Source organism: Pithys albifrons, chromosome 13 (genome assembly GCF_047495875.1).
Source record: "Pithys albifrons albifrons isolate INPA30051 chromosome 13, PitAlb_v1, whole genome shotgun sequence".
Classification (NCBI taxonomy): domain Eukaryota; kingdom Metazoa; phylum Chordata; class Aves; order Passeriformes; family Thamnophilidae; genus Pithys; species Pithys albifrons.
Window position 1 is genome coordinate 5,714,719 of NC_092470.1, and position 14,754 is coordinate 5,729,472.

Sequence of the window (14,754 nt, forward strand, 5' to 3'; positions counted from 1 at the left end):
CACAGAGGAGGGTGCAGGCACAATGCCCAGCCAGACTCCAGCTCAACGCTGCGGAGGGCCCGGCACCACGGCAGCGCTTACCGCGGGCTCCTCGCCCGGGCTCCCGTTGCCTGAGGGAGGCCATCCTGGGCCCCCGGCCGCGCGGAGCCGTGAAGGAGCCACGATGGAGCTGCCGCTCCGCCATTTCCCCTCACGACGCGCCGCGCCATCTGCGCCGCGCGCGCTATTCCCGTACCGCGTTACGCAGATTGCGCAGCGGCCGGGCCATAGGCAGGCTGCGCCGCGCGCTATTCCCGTACCGCGTTACGCAGATTGCGCAGCCGCCGCTCCGGGCCGTACGCAGGTTGCGCAGGCAGAGCACTATTCCCGTACGGCGCTACGCAGGTTGCGCAGCCGCCGCGCCGGGCCGTACGCAGGTTGCGCAGGCGGAGCGGCGCGCCGCGATTCCCGAAGCGGTTTACGCCAGCCGCCGGTGGCGGGGGCGGGGCGCTACGGAGGCGGCGTACGCAGGCCCCCGCTGGCGGCTCCGCCTCGGCCGCGGCGGGGGACGAGCAGGAGGAGGAGGAGAAGCGGCGGCGCGGGCGATGTGGCAGCGGTCGGTGTGCGTGGGCCTGCTGGCCCTGGCGCTGGGCTACCTGTGCGTGCTGGGCCCCGAGCTGCCCCCCGCCGCCCTGCGCCAGCTCTCGGCCTCGCTGCTGGGGACGCTGCGCCGCGCCCGCTCGCTGGAGGCGCGCACGGTGGCGGCCTGGCAGGCGGCCATTGTCCGCCCCGCGCGCGGCTGGGCGCGCGTCGCCGTGGGGTAGGTGCGGGAGCGCGCCCGGGCCCGCGGGGGGTGCGCGGGGGGTGCGCGGGTGCCCGGGCCTGGGCACAGGAGCCGTGTGCGCGGGGGTACCTGCACCTCAGGTGAGACCCCACCTGCAGAGCTGCCCCAGCCCTGGGCAACAACACCACAAGGACGTGGAGCTGCTGGAGCGAGTCCAGAGGAGGTCCCGGAGCTGCTCCAGGGCTGGAGCCCCTCTGGGCTGGAGCCAGGCTGGGAGAGCTGGAGGGGCTCACTTGGAGAGGAGAAGGCTCCAGGGAGACTTGAGAGCCCCTTCCAGAGCCTAAAGGGGCTCCAGGAGAGCTGGAGAGGGACTTGGGACAAGGGATGGAGGGACAGGATGAGGGGGAATGGCTTCCCACTGCCAGAGGACAGAGTTAAATGGGATATTGGGAAGGAATTGTTGGCTGTGAGGGTGGGCAGGCCCTGGCACAGGTTGGGCAGAGAAGCTGTGGCTGCCCCATCCCTGGAAGTGTCCAAGGCCAGGTTGGACAAGGCTTGGAGCACCCTGGGATAGTGCAAGGTGTCCCTGCCCATGGCAGGGGGTGGAATGACATGACCTTAAAGGGCACCTTCCAACACAACCCGTTCCATGATGTTCCCAGGAGAGCCAGAGGCAGGTGCAGCTCCTCCCCAGGTGCTGCTCAGTGACCCAGAACGCTCCTGTGCGGTGATTTCAGGGGGGCTCTGGGGTTCAGGCCCCTTTGGCAGCGTGCAGAGACCTTACACCCTGTAACACAAACTTACATCCACAGTCTGAGGTGCTTGGAGCTCCCGATCCATCCAGCACAGGCTGGCAATAAATATGTACCAAAGACAAGTTTATAAAGTGGAGAAGGGAGCAAAGAGCCAAGGGAAGGGAGAGGAGAAGGCAGTGGATGTTGAAAGTACCTGCACATGAACAGTGAAAATCAACATCCTCTCTTTCTAAAATGGAAAGAGAACAAGAAGAAAGTTCAGGAATATCACATTGATCTTAAATGCTGGTTTTAAGTGTGATCATTAATCTGCATGTTATATATAGCACTTGTCTCACTTCCTTTTAAATATAAGGACATGGCAGGATAACTTGACTTTGACTGAACGATTCGGCCTTCAGGTGCTGGAAGGAGTTCCCCACCTCCATGGCTGTGGAGCTGTGTCAGCAGAGCAGTGTGACTTGGTTTCATACCCTGGGGTCTTAAATGATTCATTAAAACATGAAATTGGGGCTAAAATTCTGCTTGAGCTTATAATTTCCTTTCTGTGCAAGGGGATTTCTCTCTCCTCAGTGCAGGAGTTGATGCACATCCAGAGGATTTCTGGGCTGGTTATCCTGTCGACTGGAAAACCTGAGGGCTTTTCATGTCCTTTATTTTGTGTGATGCAGCTTTCCCATGTTGTGGCCCAGTGTCCCCTGGAGAGGTCCCTGCCAAGGAGGAATGCTGGATGCTGGACTGTCCACTCTGACATGGAGCAGGACCTGACCTGGGGAGTGTGGGGGATGCAGAGAAAGTCAGAGATCCTGCAGAAGCTGTGTAGATGGTTTGGATCCCTGTCAGGGAATGTGGGGCAGAGGAACAGAAATGGCATTTGACAGCAGGTCCACAAGGTGCTTAAATAATTGCTGGTATTGTCTCCTCAGGAAGTAGTTGGTTTGTGTTGGCATCTCTGAAACCACAGGGTGAAACAAGGGCAAGTGTTCACAAATTGTCTTTGTGGGGGCCTGGTTCCAGCCAGAAACCTGTTCTCTACTCTGCACTAGACTATGATTAAATTGATGTAATTGGTAAGAAATGGGGACTGGAAGTTAGACTTTCCACAAAGCCTGGACCTGCTGAAATGGTTCTTATCCCTCCCTAACTACTGCAGGATTTTTCTCCTGCTTCCACTGTATGCTATTTCTGGAAGTTAAGGATGGTCCTTTAGACATTGCAGTTTTCAAATATTTCAACTGACAAATTGCTCTCTTGACTTCTTGTAAACAGAACCAGCCTGAGTGGGGAGTGTGTGTGTGGGTTTGGGTATTATTAGGAACAGTTGAAACTCAAGAGGCTGATATAGCAGCCTTAATACTTTCAGTTTTCTTTTTAACAGTTTTGAATCACATGCACATTTTAAACCCCAAGTATATGTATTTTTGAATTTTTAAGAATTAGAAATTAAAAATGCCCTTCTTGTTGTGCCTGTTCCTCTTTTGAGCGAACCTAAGGCAGGAAATGAAGCAAACCTGTCTTGTAATATACTCACTGACCTTTGGGCCATGAGCTCGCTCCTCCTTGTTTTAATTCAGCAGAAAGTTTAGAAATCCCTCTCAGGCAGGTCAAAGGGAGAAGGCTTTAGGAGAGAATTCCTGGGAATTCCTGTGCCTTTGTGAGAGGTTTTGTTCATTTGGTTGGTTGCTGTCCCCCTGGGCAGCCGGTCTCACTGCGGGTTGGTCTCTTCTCTCAGACACTCAGCAATAGGACAAGGGGGCACGATGGGCTCAAGCTCTGCCAGGGGAAATTGAAGTTGGAGATCAGAAACAAATTCTTTGCAGAGAGAGTGCTCAGGCATTGGAATGGGCTGCCCAGAGAGGGGGTGGATTCCCCATCCCTGGAGGTTTTTCAACTGAGCTTGGCCGTGGCACTGAGTGCCATGATCTGGTAAAGGGACTGGAGTTGGAGCAAGGGTTGGACTTGATGATCTCGGAGGTCTTTTCCAACCCAATCCATTCTGTGATTGTCTCAGGGCTGCCTTTGAGTCTGTGTGGGGTTCCCAGGACATTTTCCTTGTCTCCTCAGTGTCAATGCCTGTGTGGACGTGGTTCTGTCCGGCGTGAAGCTGCTGGAGGCACTGGGGCTGGAACCTGGGGATGGGAAGAACCACGCGGTGCTGAGCTCCGGGCAGGACCTGAGGGAGGCCTTCACCCACTTCATGGAGCGCGGGGCGGCCGCCGAGCGGTTCTTCAGCGACGCCGCGGCATTCCGGGACATCGCACGGACGGCCTCGGAGCACCCCGCGGCACAGGTGGGGCTGCACCACCACAGCCTGGGGCAGCGTGTGCCTGCTCATCCCTGTGGCCTTCACGTTCCCTCTAGAGAGAGAGCAACTCCTTCAGGAAAGGAACTAGGGGTGTAGCTCAAGTGTGTGAATGGTCTCCCATGGGATTCTGCCCCTGCTGCAAACAGGAGGGGGTTGAATGGGCTTTCCCCTGCTGATGTTCCCAAAATGAAATGTCAGATGCCTCTTTAAGAATGTTGTTATATGGGAATCAAATTGGGCTGAGGCTGTAAAAGTGGCTCTAACACCTTGGAATGAGGCAGGGAGTGAGGAATCACCTGATTCGTAGCTGGATTCTTCCACTGCCTGTTTTCTGTCAGCAAATCACAGAATGGTTTGGATTGAGAGGGACCTTTAAAGCTCTTCTCCTCCAACTCCCTGCCATGGACAGGGACACTTTCCCCTATCCCAGGTTGCTCCAAGCCCTCTCCAACCTGGCCTTGGACACTTCCAGGGATGGGGCAGCCACAGCTTCTCTGCCCAACCTGTGCCAGGGCCTGCCCACCCTCACAGCCAACAATTCCTTCCCAATATCCCATCTAGCCCTGCCCTCTGGCACTGGGAAGCCATTCCCCCTTGCCCTCTCCCTCCATCCCTTGTCCCAAGTCCCTCTCCAGCTCTCCTGGAGCCCCTTTAAGGCTCTGGAAGGGGCTCTCAGGTCTCCTTGGAGTTTCTCTTCTCCAGCTGAACCCCCCCCCCGCCCAGTTCTCCCAGCCTGGCTCCAGCCCAGAGGGGCTCCAGCCCTGGAGCGGCTCCATGGCCTCCTCTGAGTGTCTGTGACCCTCCTGACAATCCATATTAATTTTTTTCAAAGCTCCCATTAGAGTTTTCTTACTGGAAAGTTTGACCTTTCTTACCTGAGGAAAGGTGAGAAGGTTCCTCACTCCACATGGGCACAGGTACCAGGTTTCACCTCAGTCTCAGAGTGGAGGAAGAACTGCTGTTGTTTTTCAGCAATTCCCTGTCAGCCTTCCTAAAAACCCACTGGGTCACCCTCTGCCACAGAGAAGCTGCACAGGAGTGAGGGCTGTTAATGTGCTGAATGAGCTGATTTTTACAGCACTCTTGATGTTATGAATTAACTGATTTTTACAGGGCCATTACCTGAAGATGAGTATTTATATTAAAAAAGAACAGTCAACTTGTTGAGATCTCACAGAGAACTGTAAAGTTGTTTTGCCTTCAGCCCTAAGAAGCTTTAGTAACTTGGGTACTGCTGGACCCTGTTCTAAAAAGCCAAAATCTCCAGCCTGTGCTGAGGACTGAACACATGTAGAGGTCCCAGAGCAAATGGGGCCCACCCCCTGCTGTTTGTTTTACAGCTCTACGTGGGAGGAAATGCAGCTCTCATCGGGCAGAAGCTCGCGACAAATCCAGACCTGAAGGTACCCACATGCTCCAGTGATTGCACACTCTTTGCTGGCCTCTATTTGCTCCTCTCACGCTACTTCCCTGTAGATTTGGGGGATCTGGCAGTTACTTCTTGGGTTGTGGTAGAAGCTACAATTGGCCTTCCAAGTTTGAAGACGTAGCTGATTTTTAAAAATGGAATTAATAACTTTTTAAAAGTTGTTTAGGTGATGTTTACATTTTGGCAAGGGACATGGCAGGGAGACCTTGGTTGTTTTGTCTTGCTTTCCAGATCCTCCTCTGTGGCCCAGTTGGTCCCAAACTCCATGAACTGCTTGATGACAACGTGGTCGTGCCACCTGAATCCATGCAGGAAAGAGATGAATTCCATCTTATTTTGGAGTATCAAGCAGGTACCTTCCCAAAGTCTGAGTGTTATTTGTGAATCCTGAACATCACTGAGATTGATGAGCAGACCTGAGGGGTCTCATTCTAAAGCCCCACAACACTAAAATGGTCCCTGAAAACACAAAGGTACCATTTAACCACATGGAGATGAATCTCAGGGTAACTCTGATATGATGCTAGAACAAATCCATGTGTTTTCTTGCTGCTGCTGGAGCCCATTTAATTTGTGATCTCACCATGGAATAAAACAGTTTGCAGCTCCTCCTTGCCTGTGTTTGCTCCACCCCAGGTGAGCAGTGGGGCCGAGTGAGAGCTCCCACTGCCAACCGCTTCATCTTCTCCCACGACCTGTCCAACGGCGCCCTGAACATGCTGGAAGTGTTTGTGTCCAGCTTGGATGAGTTCCAGCCAGACCTGGTGGTGCTTTCGGGGCTCCACATGATGGAAGGGCAGAGCAAGGAGGCACGACACAAACGCCTGATGGAGGTGAGATCCTGGAACACCCAACTCTCCTTGATTTCCACTCCAGCAGGGCCTTGATTTCCCAGGCTGGAAGGTGTAGGTGGGCTGTGCCTTCGGCTCTCCCACAAATCTCAGTGTTGCCTGCTAAAAGGAGACTGGGAACTGCAGGAATAGCAGAAGTCTCATGCTGTAACACTGCCTTCTCTTAGATTCAGTGGGTGATCCAAGGAAGAAGGGCTGGTTGCCTGGCTGGAGAGCACTGACCTGCTTACTGGGCTTGTCTGGTGGCTCAGTCACAGCTTTTCTATCCCAGATACCAAGATCATTCAGGTTATTATCAACACTTGCATTCCTTAAGCAGCATCTGTCTTACACCACCTGTTTTACAGCCCCTTCTGGTGCAAGGCACTGGCCTTTTTCTGTGTTCTGGGATCAGCTGTTCTACAGTTCCTTCACAGTTGTGAGGTTTTGGAATCAGTCCATTAGAAAGGTGCTGAGCTGGATGCAGATCAGGCTTGGATACAGTTTTCCTGCTCTGGAATTCTGAAAACTCAAAGTTCTTTTAATTTCCTCCCCTCAGCAGTACATCCACTGGTCAGACATCTCCATTTGGAATTGTGTTTAAATCCATACACAGGAAGATTAAAGGATGTGTAGCTCAAGTCAAAACCCTTTTCCTCCTTCTGTTTCTTAATAAACACATTTCAGTGCTGTTTTTTTCTCTTTTCCTGTAGGCAGTGGCCTCCATCTCTGATATCCCTACTGACATTCCCATTCACCTGGAGCTGGCCAGTATGACTGATCAGGATTTTATGAGCAACATTATGCATCAGGTAAGGAAAATGAAGGGACATCTCTTTTTGTCAGGTTCAGCATCACAGAGCACACACTGGAATGTAGAAGTGAAAACTTAAAATATGGAAATGAAAATTTAAAATTAGGACTATCCATTCAAAGACTGAATTTGAGCTGAGTTTATAATTTAAAAAAAAAACTCGATTTCTTTGCAGAATTTTTTTTGCTGCAGATCCTGGTGGTTCCTTGTTCATCTTGACACAGCTCTGATCTGTGTTATGAATGTTTCATGTGGAGTTGATGTTTTGTTACTCTTTGCTTGTCAAACTATTTGTTTAGAAAATTAACTGCACCAAGTGGAATGTGTCCTTGGCTGAGCAATTCTTGCTAATCTGGAGAAGTGCGGTGAATTTGGGCTGCACCTCTGGCAAAGTGTGTGCTGCTCCTGCTGAGCACACCAGGATGCTGCAGAGCCCACCCCCTGAGGGAGGAAGCCCAGACCCTGAGATTAGCTCAGCTGGTTAAAATTTGGCTGTAATAACACCAAGGTCATGGGTTCAATCCCCTATGTGGGCCATTGCCTTAAGGGTTGGACTCAATGATCCTTGTGGGTCCCTTCCAGCTCAGAACAGTCTGTGATCTGCAGAAAAACAGTATATAGGACTACTCACAGACCTGACCGTCCCTTAAGGCAAACGCGCGGTTCCCGTGTTCTGTTAGCAGGTCTTCCCCCTGGTGAACTCGATCGGGCTGAACGAGCAGGAGCTGCTGTTCCTCACTCAGGCCGCCTCGGGCCCCCACGCCTCGCTGGCCTCCTGGAGCGGCATCCCCGACGTGGGCGTGGTCAGCGACATCCTCTTCTGGATCCTGAAGGAGCACGGCAAGGCGTCGGAGCGGCCGTCGGACCTCACGCGCATCCACTTCCACACGCTGGCCTACCACATCCTGGCCACGGTGGACGGGCACTGGGGCAACCAGGCGGCGGCGGTGGCGGCCGGGGCCAGGGCCGCGGGCACGCAGGCCTGCGCCACCGACACCATCGACACCAGCAGGGTCCTGCTCCAGGCCCCCCGCGAGTTCCTCACCTCCCACACGGAGGCTCCCGCCAGGATCTCCCTGAACCCGGACGAGCCCGTGGTGCACTGGCACAGGGAGGGCATCTCGTTCCACTTCACGCCCGTGCTGGTGTGCCAGGACCCCGTGCGGACCGTGGGGCTCGGCGACGCCATCTCAGCCGAGGGGCTGCTGTACTCGGAGGCCTTCCCTCAGTAGGCAGCCAGGACCCTCCTCCTCCTCCATCTCTGCTCAGCACCCACGGGTGGGACTGGAGGCAGGGGCGCCATAGGAACAGAACGGGGTGTGGTGTGTTTTCTGGGTAGAACTGAAAAAGAGCCAAAGAATAATTCCAGGTATGAACTGTCGGCTACATTCCAGTCACCCGGCAGTGACTCGAGCACTTCACGTGCAGGTGCAGATGTTTTAGTATTTAATGTGAAAAATGGCTTTGTCTTAAGCAGGGGGGAGGGACACAGAGACCAAAATTCATGGCTGGTGCAGGTTTGCTGTTGCAGCTCAGAGTGGATCATGTCTGGTAGTGCTGGGAAGTGCAGCAGCAGAATTCCCTGCCTATGGATCCCAGGGAGAGCACAGCAGTGCCGGCCCTGCCTTGCCACTGGTGAATTCCAGTTGAAAGGCCCGTGGCTTGTCTCCTCCCAGTACATTGCAGACCTTCCCCTTGGCCGGGGGGATGATGGAATTCTCTCCTGGCGAAAGCACCTCCCCTGTCCCCAGCCCGGAGGGAGCCACGGGCCCAAAATGTGATGCAGACTGTACCTCCTGCAGGCTGTGCAGGTGATGCTGGGCACCTGGGACTGAAGGTGGCCAGCTGAGCCCCAGCAGCCTGTGCTTGGCTTTTGGGAAAGCAGGAGTGAAGATAATCAGGTTTTCTATTTGGGGAGAGCTCTGTTTCCCTGCAAGGTGACCCCCCCAAAGCATTACTTGTGTTTGCTGCACACTAAATCCCTTCTCTGCTGAGAGCAGGGGCTTCCAGCTGGTGTGTTCCAGAAATGCTCTTGAGTGCTGGAGACTTGTGTCTGGTTGTTTGAGAGTGGTTGTGCCAAATTTTTCAGTCTCCCTGCTCTCCATTCAGAAGGGTTAATATATTAGGGAAGGCCCCTCTGGAAGCTCAGCTGCTGTAACAGCATTTTCCAGGTAAGACTGAAATGAGGAGGCCTTTTAGGGTTTGATTTTGGGGTTTACTTGACTAGGTCACCAATAGTTTCTTTGCTCTGGCCTTTGAAATTAAAAAAGCAGAATCACATGTCCTTGTTAAATACTTTGCTTCTACTTTTTACCTCTTCACAGCCACACACTACAAACTGCAGAGCCCCAGCCTGGGTTTCGTCCCCTTCCAGCATGGTTTTGTGTCTGGCCACTTCAGGAACTCCAAGTGCATAGCTCTCCCAGACATTTTCCAGTAGAACTGGATTAAATGCCACCAGCATGTCTGGGCAAGCCTGTGCCTCACCAGAGCTTGTAGGAGGTCGTTTAAGGTCAGTCCTTGTGTCTGAGTGCAGGGGAGGAGAGTCTGTCACTCAGGGTGGAGTGATCTGTCTCAGTAACACTGTCATGCTGCTGTCAGGGATGTTCTCCTGTTGGAAAATCCATCCTGAATGCTCTGCAAGGATAAAAATTGGCAGCTGTTGTACTTGTACTGACTCAGCAGACAATGCTGGCTGTCGGTGTGTATTCAGCTCTCCCTCTGAGCAAAGTCTTGTGTGTTGTACAGAGCAGAAATGCAGTCAGTGCTGGGTTTCCTGCAGCTCATCCCATCCTGAGCTTCCCTTGCCTCTCAGCATTTTATCTTGGTGTGAGATCTTCTTAAGACTGGAAGTATTTCTATGCAGATTATTTTTTATTATTGATAAACTGTAGCACAGGACTTGGTGTTCTGTTTTAGTCTTCCTAAGGGAAAAAATGAACTAAAACCCCTCTCCTTTCAGCTGTCTGAGAGGTCCAAGGCCATTAGCAAAGCTATTTAGCAGCCTGTCATGGTGGCTAAATAGGCCACCAAAGGCCATGGACCTGCCAGCTGGAGAACTGGGGCATCCTGGGTCCCACTTTGCTCACACTGGGCCAAGCTGTGGCTTCTTGATTTGGAAACAAAACTAAACACATGCAAGCTGTCCCCAGCAATGGCCCTGCTGCTGTTTCACTTCTCTGTTCCACACACACTTGCAGGGATGTGAGGCTGACTGGACTGGCATTCCCTATGGCCACTTAAAAGCACAGGACTGCACTCCAGACCTTGTCCTGGGGTAAAGTTGTGCTTGTACTCAACAGGAATTTTTTTAAGCTACTTTGAATAAATAATTGCTGTAAACAATTACAGAAAAGGAGCTTGTTGCTTAGAAATCACCTGGGCCTGAAAGCTAAGCTCTAGTTATTATTAGTTCCTCTTCCTGCTGCTCCTGTTCTTCCTGCCCAGGGAACATCTCTCCTGTGGTGCCCTGGGAATACCTGGCACTGAGTCATGTCTCAAATGCAGCAGCTGGTGATGGCCAGGCTGCTGCTCTGTCCAGAGGTGCTTTCTCAGGCACACAGAGCTCACCTGCCACCAAATTGACTTCCCAGGGATAATCCTTCACAGCGTGAGCTGCTCTGGGGAGTCAGTTCTGAAACAATCTATATGATAATAACTGTGCAGTGCAGGGAGGGGCCCAGCAGCCCCCACGGTGTTTCATATCCTGTGAACATGATGTGCTTAACTTCCCTCTGCCTTCCCAAGGCTCTGACAGGCAGGGTGGCACAGCTCCTGAAATCCTTGCCCTGCCTGTGCAGTCCCAGCCTCTGCACAGCTTCAGTAGTGACAGCAAGGAAAAGCTGCTCCAAAAGCTGCAAAATTACCAAAGCTTCAAAACCAGGCTTGAACCGGCTCTGCTGCCCCTGATCTTCTGTCTCTACAAATCATAGAATGTTTGTTCTCTCCTTGAAATCCACAGTGCTGGATGACTCAAACCTCAGCCAGCCTCACACTCCCAACAATTCCACTGGAAATCTTTATTTACATGTATTTTGCTGGAGGTGCAGCAGCTGAGCTCAGCATTGTGACATCTCTCTATGATAAAACCTGTGCACTTTAATATTTCCACTTCTATGTCCCTGCAGCCAGTGCAGCCACCTTGGATTGGTTTATTTTGTCTTATCAATGATCCAAACTGGGCATTGTTCCCATCTTTTCCGTGCCTGTCCCTTGCTGAAGGTCAGGTGGTGGATTATTTGAGGTGTGAATCACAGGAGGCTGGCAGAGTCCCAAAGGACACGTTCCTTTGGTGTGCCCTTGGTGTTCTGCCATGGGAGAACCAATCCCAAATCCAACTCTTTCCAGTTTAAAGGCTCTTTACCTATTTTTTAACTCTCTAGGGGAGTTATTGTTTTACTTCTGTGTTTCCTGGTTACCTCCTGTTGGGATATGTGAGATCCAGCTCAGTGTGCTCTTCCCTCCCAAATCCCTTTTACAGAACTGGTGCTGATAAGTTCTTCCTGAGCCTTTAGCAAAGACCTCAGCAGCTGCTCTGACCCCTTCTGGATTGCCTTAGAGCTCAGCTCCTCTCCTCAGCCACTGCAATCCAGAGCTTGGACAGCAACAGAGCACTAGATCCATTCCAAAACCCCATGGAAAACTCTCAGCACTTGTGCTTGGCTCTTTTATAACTATTTATTCTGTAAGGATGTACTGAATTACCAGGAATTATGTGCTAGAGCGTGACCTTTCCAGCCATGTCCTGAGCAGAGTTGAATAGTGGGACAGTTCTGTGGGAATGGCACAACAGAACTTGATTTCCACAACCTAAAAGTTGGGTTGGGGCTATTTCTGGCACCTGCAGCTTAGGTAAGCAGGAAGCCAAGCTTAGGAAGGCCGAGGGTTGCCAGGGAGTGACCAGCTGGAGTGTCTGTGCCAACATTTGGCACTGGGCGCTGCCTCACATGTCAGAGCGATGTGCTCAGAGCAGCTCCTGTCACACAGTGTGCTGCCTTGCTATTCCTGGGCTAAGGAAACTCACCAACTTTTAAGGAGAACAGAAGGAAAATAGTGGGTTTGATTAAACTCTGCAGTAAAACTTGGATCTTGGAGCCGAAGTGCTGGTCCTGTCTGCTCAGAGACGTAAGAGGACGTTCTCTTCCATAACAGATGGAGCAGTTCCTTGTGTAATATCTCAGGTGGATCCAGGCTGAGTTCTCAGGGAGCTACTGATCCAGACTGGTGGGAGGATGTTCCCCCAGCAGAGGGAATGTGCAGGTTGGAAATGGCACACGTGGCCATTCCTGTCTGTGCCAGGAGCCTGGGAAGGTGCCTGTTCCCGGAGCCGGGATCGGCCTCTGCTGAGCAGATCTCACAGCACTGAGGAGCACAAATGCTGGCAGGAATGAGCTCATTACAATGCAATGGGGGCCATGAAATCTCCTGTGAGTTTCTCAGGAAAGCTGCTCCTCGGTGCAGCCTGGGGGAAAGTGGGTTCGGAGCTCACCTGCATCTCCAATTAAAAACATGGATTTTGGGGAGCAGTTTGGTTTGAGAGAGTGGTAAAGCTTTCCTTGTGTCAGAACTGGGTTTTATCTTATAGAAAAGTCTTGGCAGATGAAGTACTTGTTATAACCCGTGCTCCTTTTGAGTGCATTTATGTGTGAAGCTTATTACTTTAGTGAAGTTTTACTTCTTGAGCACTGGGCTTGTCTGTCTCTGTGGAGGAGGCTTTGCCAACTGAAACCCACTTCCCAGCTGGGAAATCTAAATTTTTAACATCTTTAAGGCCCCTGTGTCCACCGTGCTCAGGCACAACTGAGCAAACAAATACAGGAGCATGGCAGGTATCCACTAACCCTGCCTGTGCCATAAATCAGCATCCAGTTGTCTCAGGGACCTCAAAACCAGATTTTTTGGGTTGAACTCATATTGCTGGATGGATAAATTATTACTCTTGGCTGAAACAAGGTCTTGCTGCCCAGGCATTTGTATTTGAATGTCTTCTAGTTTGTTTGCTGTGCAGCAGCCAAGCTGCAGAGAACCTTGTGAGCTCTGTGATTTACCCTGGCTCATCAAAGATTTTCCTAAAAAGGGCAAGAAAAATCCTAAACCAGATGGTTTCTCCTTCCCTAGAAATTAAGCTCATTATTGTTTTCCATCTTAAAATTTCCATTATGAGGGGAAAAGAGAAGATTAGAATTATGGTTGATGCCAGAAACAGGTTTTGGAGCATAAGGTGTGATTTCCAAAATCCCTCAATGCCTCAGTGCAGTCCTGCTGAAGAGTCCCTTGTTTAATTCCAGCTGAAAGAACAGTCCAGGCTCATTACCATTAGCACAAAAAAGCTCTCCAGAAAGATCCTTGGAAGTTACTGTGTCCAAATGCCATCATCACCAGACCCAGGGGAGGAGAGGGGACAGGACAAGAAATTGCAGTACTATTTATTATCCAACTGGAATTACATATTTAAAAATGCTTCCCATGAAGTAGGAAGGTGCTAATGCTCAGTTTTACAGAAGGAAAATTGGTTCATTATCTATGTAACCTTTTCACCAAATTATATATTTAAAATAAATCCCTTCACAGGTACCATCAAATGCTGTATGTGCTCCCTCCTATGTGACATTTACCCTATCAAAGCATCCCAGGACAGAAATCTGTCCTGAACTCAAGTTTTGGGGCTCAGGTAAAGAATTCCCAGCCCTTTCCTACCCCGTTCCTCATCTCTTCCTCCCAGGCACTCTGTTACACGGCAGGAACTCCCAGAGTAAGAATTTTAATGTGAATAAAAATGTCTGCACTGTACCTGATTCACCTGCTCCTTGTCTGCTTTGTTTCAATTTGCCAGAGCTCCACAAAAAATCCTGGTTTCTTCAGCTCCTGGCAGGAGGGAACTCTGACAGGAGGGAACCCTTTCAGGAATGCTGCCCTGGAGCTGCCCTGACACAAAACCCAGCAGAGAGAACAGCTGGGGGAGAAAAAGCCACATTTAAGATCAGGAGTTTGGGCCATCAGAACAGAGGGGAAAGGGAGGGTTCCTACTCTGGTGTTCTCCAGGGAGCAGGAGAGCACTTCACTCCTGGCTGGGCTCTGAAGATGCATTAATGTCACTCTGGGTAACAGCAGCAAACAGCCCAGCTGAGGGTTGGGATGGACCCAGGGCCCTGGTCATGATGCTTTTATGCTGCTGCCTCAGAGAAGTTTCCATTACTAACCTTCCTCTCTGTTAATAATGGAGGGATACAATCCAACAGTGCAGAACTAAAAGCAGGAAATACATTTTCAAACAGCTGGGGAGTTTCACCAAGAACAGAGCCCTGAAGCTTCAGTTTACTGTTTCTTTATGGAAAATCAGCTGCTCGCCAGTTCAGCCACTGGAAGGGTTTGGTTCCCCTCGGGTCCTGGATCCCAAGGCATTACTGCTGGCTTTGCTAAATGTACTGGATGCCATGGGATCGTTCTGGAGGGCTCACACCCAGCCTGTGGAGAGCTGGAGCCCCATCTTCCAGTCTCTGCAGTGACCACACTAAGAGCAGCTACACACAAACCTCTTCGGTCACTGCAGCGACTCCCGGGGACACGGCCGAGCCCACGTGCTAAAATCACTGACAGAAACAGCTGCATCCTCACTAACTGAGGTGGGGGAAGCCCAGTGGGGCAGGGGAGGGCAGGTCCCTTCCCAAGTCCCAGGCAGCCCTGGAGATGCCCAGAGCCTGTCCTACTCTGCTGCCTGCCGGCTCCGGCGCTTCTCCTTCCCCGGCTCCTCGTCCCCTGCAGGTGCTGAGTTCTCCTCAGGGCTCATTTCCGAGTCCTGTTCTGGTTCCAGAGGCAGTGAGGGAGGCTTTGCTGGCACAGCTGGTGTTCCAGCACCTGG

The 14,754-nt window shown here is 51.7% G+C and overlaps 2 protein-coding genes across 4 annotated transcripts in view; one reads left to right on the forward strand and one right to left on the reverse strand.

Annotated features, from left to right (window-relative positions):
• Window positions 1-504: 504 nt before the first annotated feature.
• Window positions 505-13,690, forward strand: ADPGK (ADP dependent glucokinase). Of its 2 annotated transcripts, none has more exons than XM_071568874.1 (7): window positions 505-799; window positions 3,583-3,808; window positions 5,164-5,226; window positions 5,484-5,604; window positions 5,889-6,085; window positions 6,796-6,894; window positions 7,577-13,690. In XM_071568874.1, the coding sequence occupies exons 1-7, from the start codon at window positions 585-587 to the stop codon at window positions 8,126-8,128; spliced, it is 1,473 nt and encodes a 490-aa protein (XP_071424975.1). In that variant the 5' UTR covers window positions 505-584; the 3' UTR covers window positions 8,129-13,690. The 2 variants fall into 2 exon arrangements, with proteins under 2 accessions (XP_071424975.1, XP_071424976.1); XM_071568875.1 differs by having other exon boundaries at window positions 7,580-13,690.
• Window positions 12,188-14,754, reverse strand: part of BBS4 (Bardet-Biedl syndrome 4) — a 37,411-nt gene continuing 34,844 nt past the window's right edge. For both annotated transcript variants that reach the window (XM_071568873.1, XM_071568872.1), the window contains exon 16: window positions 12,188-14,750. In XM_071568873.1, the coding sequence (XP_071424974.1) occupies window positions 14,599-14,750 (152 nt within the window). In that variant the 3' untranslated portion in view covers window positions 12,188-14,598. The remainder of the gene's footprint in view (window positions 14,751-14,754) is intronic.